The 4,751-nt window shown below is 25.6% G+C and overlaps 1 protein-coding gene across 2 annotated transcripts in view; it reads right to left on the bottom strand.

Annotated features, from left to right (window-relative positions):
- Nucleotides 1-712: 712 nt before the first annotated feature.
- Nucleotides 713-4,751, bottom strand: part of LOC100168826 (two pore calcium channel protein 1) — a 7,789-nt gene continuing 3,750 nt past the window's right edge. For both annotated transcript variants that reach the window (XM_029491572.1, XM_029491573.1), the window contains 5 exons: nucleotides 4,467-4,586; nucleotides 4,051-4,390; nucleotides 3,673-3,965; nucleotides 3,490-3,599; nucleotides 713-3,422 (listed from right to left, as the gene is read on the bottom strand). In XM_029491572.1, coding sequence (XP_029347432.1) covers nucleotides 3,303-3,422; nucleotides 3,490-3,599; nucleotides 3,673-3,965; nucleotides 4,051-4,390; nucleotides 4,467-4,586 — 983 coding nt within the window. In that variant the 3' untranslated portion in view covers nucleotides 713-3,302. The remainder of the gene's footprint in view (nucleotides 3,423-3,489; nucleotides 3,600-3,672; nucleotides 3,966-4,050; nucleotides 4,391-4,466; nucleotides 4,587-4,751) is intronic.

Genomic DNA, 4,751 nt, shown 5'->3' with positions numbered 1-4,751 from the left:
TAATTTATTTTTTCAATTGAAAATTATCAATTGTATTTCGTGTTAACTTGAAATAGGTAGTACATCAAATCAAATTGCATTCGATAAAAAACGATTCTGAGCGGATGAAAGAAAATTTATCAATTATAAATTAAAATATATATTATATATATGGATAAGTAACCATTAATTGTATATTATAATATACCTAGTGGGAATTAGGTAATTTTTAAATTTTATTTGTTTTTATAGTGATTTTATAGTTTTAAACAAAAGGTTAGAAATTAAATTCTTATTTTTAGAATGTTTTTGTTATTTTTCGGTGGTTTTTCTAGTGGCGTTAAGCAACTATTGAGAAAATCAAAAAAATTACCTGTCTCAATTATCGTCTTCATCCAATTCACTGAAGGATAAGATACTATACGTTGAAATCGAAGCATTTCTTCTGGTAGAAATTCTGTTTACAGGATAATAAATAATAAAAAGCATTATTGTAAAACCTCGCTCAGCTCAGAGTCTAAAATTACACAATAAGCTTATTAGACAATAAGCCTACCTTATATTAAAAATTCAAGGATGAAGGCTAAGGTGTTAGCTGTTATGCACTCACCCATGCCACCCTTTAATGACAGTCCTGGTCAGATAGCATTAATTTGTTTATGTAACATAACTCACTAAAATTTGGGGAATAGAAGAATGGATGTGCATACTTTATATAAAAAAATAATACTTGTTTTAATATGTTGTGTATATAATTTATTAATCACAAAATGTAACAAACAAATTAAAATAAAGTGAGTCAACAACCACAATATTAGGTACTTCTACATACAGTAAAATTTAAAAACTAGTCATTAGTCATTAGTCATTACTATGTCTTGCTATTGCAAAATATAATACTATAAAAAAAAAAAATGAAAAAAATAAACTACAATAATTAGATATAACATTTAAAATGGGTTTATTTAAATTTTATCTTTTCAGGTACTCTTAAAATTAAAATATTATACATGCTTTTATAAAATACATTAAAATTAAATATTAATATTAGGTATATATATAACTTATACTTAGAACTACTAATATAGTGACAACTATGTCCAATGGTTATGAATTTATAATTATTTGAAATAATAGTGGAGAACTACTATTGCAGATTTTATTCAAATACATTCATTAAATTAAAATTCATAATAATTTGCATTAAAAGTTTCACTGGTTTTTAAAAAAAAATAAAGTCAGTACTAATTGATATATTCATTTTTTTCAATCTTTAGGAACTTGTATAATCATACTATTCGAGAAATTGCAAGGAAGACTTAAAAATCATAGTTTGCACTGCCATATATAAATATATTAATAATATTTAATAATACTACACGATCACAGCTACCGTATTTGCCAAAAGATCAAATACTTAATGGTTAAATCTATTTTGTTGGTTTATAAATTACATTATAATTAAACATAGCCCATAGGTATAATTTATGTATAAATATATTATAATAATATTATATGCTTACAACTATTTTTTAGTTATGTGATTTATAAACTTAAGAAAGTGTCAATGATTATGGCCTCACTTAAAAATCAATAATTATTTTTACATTTTTTCAAAAGTACACAAACATAATGATAACTGCCTAAAACAGAATCATTTGATAAGTGAGAAGTTAAACTTGTATAATAAATGATACAGATAAAATTCAACGAAAGAAAAACGTGATTAACTATACTATTCAGATATATATACTAATTTATGTTGTTATTAAGTATTATGTGTCACTAGATAAACTAATATAAATATGCAATGTTTGGTTAAACAATTATTTACAAGGTGCACTCTATGTTTGCCATTCTATATTAAACTTTCCCACCTACTTTAAGACTTAGATACCTAACTATTTTAATACTTGATAGAAATATGTAATTTAACTTTTAAAATACTTACAACAATCTTATCTTGGAATTTTTCAAAAACACAACATTTTTTTTTTGTTCACTTTATGTAAACTAAGAATCATTATGATATATCATAATCGTGGCTTTCTAATCCATGAATAATTTTTCAAAAATATTAACTAGTTATAAAGTTATACATTTGAAAAAAAAAACCATTAAAATGGTTACATACTCTGTATTTACTGTGGAGGGTATTAGTAATTATACATACCAAGATTTGATAATAATAGTGTATAAACATAAAGTATTAAATATTTAATAACATGTTTTATATCACTGGTTCATAACAATTAAATGTTTTTTTTTTAACAAATATTCAATTATTAACATCGTTTTTACTGTCATACATAGTTAGATGAGTAATTAATAGTTTTTTTTTTTAAACTTAGTGTTATGAATAAATATTAAACCCATAATTCCAAAGGAAAAAGAAGTAATGGGTAAATTACACATAGCCAATGAATTATAAAGTATAGATCTACCCAGAAGTCAGAATTTACATATTAATTCTCAAACTCTTGAGTTTAGTGCCGGGTTGCATGAACAACCACTTAACATTTACTGAATCAATAATGAGCTAATGGTCCCTTAAACATGATTCAGTGGCCCATGATTAGTCCATTAAATTTAATTGAACCATTCAATTAATTTATTTATCATACAAGCCAGCATAGGTGTTTTAAATTAACGGTCTTAAGTTTTTTTAGTTATCAGATAAATATTATAATTTATAGTTAGGTATAATATTTATTATTTTGTCTATACAATTCAACTTTGTATTTAACTAAACAAGGTATACTCAATATTTAATGTAATAAAATGTAAATCACAGGCAAAATGTTTGATTCATAACAGTAATAAATTATATTAATAAAAAGAAAACAATAATAATAAATAAAAAAAAAAACTAAAAAAATAGTAACAGAATACTTGTTCATTTTTGTTCGAAATAATACTATAATCACAGGCTAATTTCATCAATACTGTATAGTGTATAGTGTAATACTTTTGTCGGTAACTCATTAACAGCACTAAAATGAGTTCATAAGTACTTTGAGAACTCGTAAGATAAGTATCATAAGACATGTATGATATTACATGGATATATAAACTAAGTGTGATTTGAAAAAGTTAATTTTCATAGACCTTAAAAAAAATATTTTAATTTCAGGTGTTACCTACATGTTTTAAATGAAAAATCATTAGCATAGGTAAATAATAAATTGTTAAAAAAAATTATTGCAGTAAAATTGTTAGTTTTTATCGCCTTGTATGAGTTGTAGACAAATTTGAATAAGTAAGCTACCTTTAAATTGACCCCATCAGTTTAATTCGTTTTCTTCAGTGTCAAAATTATATGTTTATAGACGTTTATCAATAGCAGCAGCTTCTTGCATCCATTGTTCAATTTCATGTCTATACATTCGTCGCTGTAATACTTGACGATTTCTTGGTCGACTTCCCAGAAATGATATTTTACCCTAAACGTTTTAAAATTATAAATACACACTATTAATTACTTAAGTTAGTATTTATATCAGCACTTACAACCCCAACAAACATATCTGATCGGTATTTTTGCAATGCTTGAAAATCTTTTACATAATTCATAACATCTTCCCACTTTAATTCAATTTCCTCATGGAGTAATTTTTCCTCTACATTAAGTTTCGTAGTTTATAATTAACATTTTGTATTTATATTATAATCAAAAATAAAAATAATTATTACCATCTCGTTTTGTAGTTTGCTTTTTATATTGAATTCGGAACCTGAAAGCTTCAAGAACTGATGCAACCACTATAGTTAACACAACCATAGTGAAGAGATAGAATAATACAAAGTATGCTCGACTAGCAGCATGAACTTTTGTCGCATATCCATTCATCACAACAAACCAGTTATTAACAACCGTCAATTCAAATAATGTTACAAGACTGACAGCCAAATTAGGAAACGTATTTAAATAATAATATCCAGATTTGTCAGGTGTGTATTTATAATAAGTTTCAATGTTTGTGCCGCTATATTAAAATAAAAAATTATATTTTATAAAATTTAACTAAATTTAAAACATTTAACTTATAATGTTGAAGTTATATTAATTACTTGCAACAATTTCTCATATCATAACCAGCAAACAGTTCCATTCCAATTATGGCAAAAAAATAATACATGACGAGCATAACACATCCAGCAGATTTTATTAAAGGTGATAAAATTGCCATAGTACCAATAATGTCTCTATAGCGTTTCTTCAATTTGAACAATCGCAACAATTTAAGTGGTCTAAAAACGACTACATAGACAAAATCTGGAAATAAGCGTAGTGATATGACTGCAATTAAACCTCCCAAGGTCACAACAAAGTCATATAAATTCCAGCCGGATGAAAAATATCGTTCTAATCCCATGCCAAGTGTCTTCAACGCTACTTCTAGAGTGAAACCTACAATACAAGATTTTTTTAAATGAAAAAAAAATAAAATATGACAAAAGATTAATAATTAAACTATTTTGAATACATGCTAAGAAGAAGCAAGTGTCCCATCCTGCACTAAACGCAAGTACTGAGGTTTGTAAGCTTGAATAAGATTGCATTCCTCGTTCAATCATCGCAATACCATTCAAAGTAGTTAAAACATCTAAAATTAAAATCACATATATAATAAGTTGAGAGTTAAGAGGACGTGATACCCGCATGTGTTGTTTCTGTCTTACAAGTGCGTAACATAGCAAATTATACGCAAAGCAGAACATGTGTAGCTCTGTTAGCTAAAAAATTAAGAGTGAATTGACCTCTTATAAAA

This window comes from Acyrthosiphon pisum, chromosome A3 (assembly GCF_005508785.2).
Source record: "Acyrthosiphon pisum isolate AL4f chromosome A3, pea_aphid_22Mar2018_4r6ur, whole genome shotgun sequence".
Taxonomy (NCBI): domain Eukaryota; kingdom Metazoa; phylum Arthropoda; class Insecta; order Hemiptera; family Aphididae; genus Acyrthosiphon; species Acyrthosiphon pisum.
Note: the sequence above shows the minus strand (reverse complement) of the source record. Positions and strands in the feature narration are given on the sequence as shown.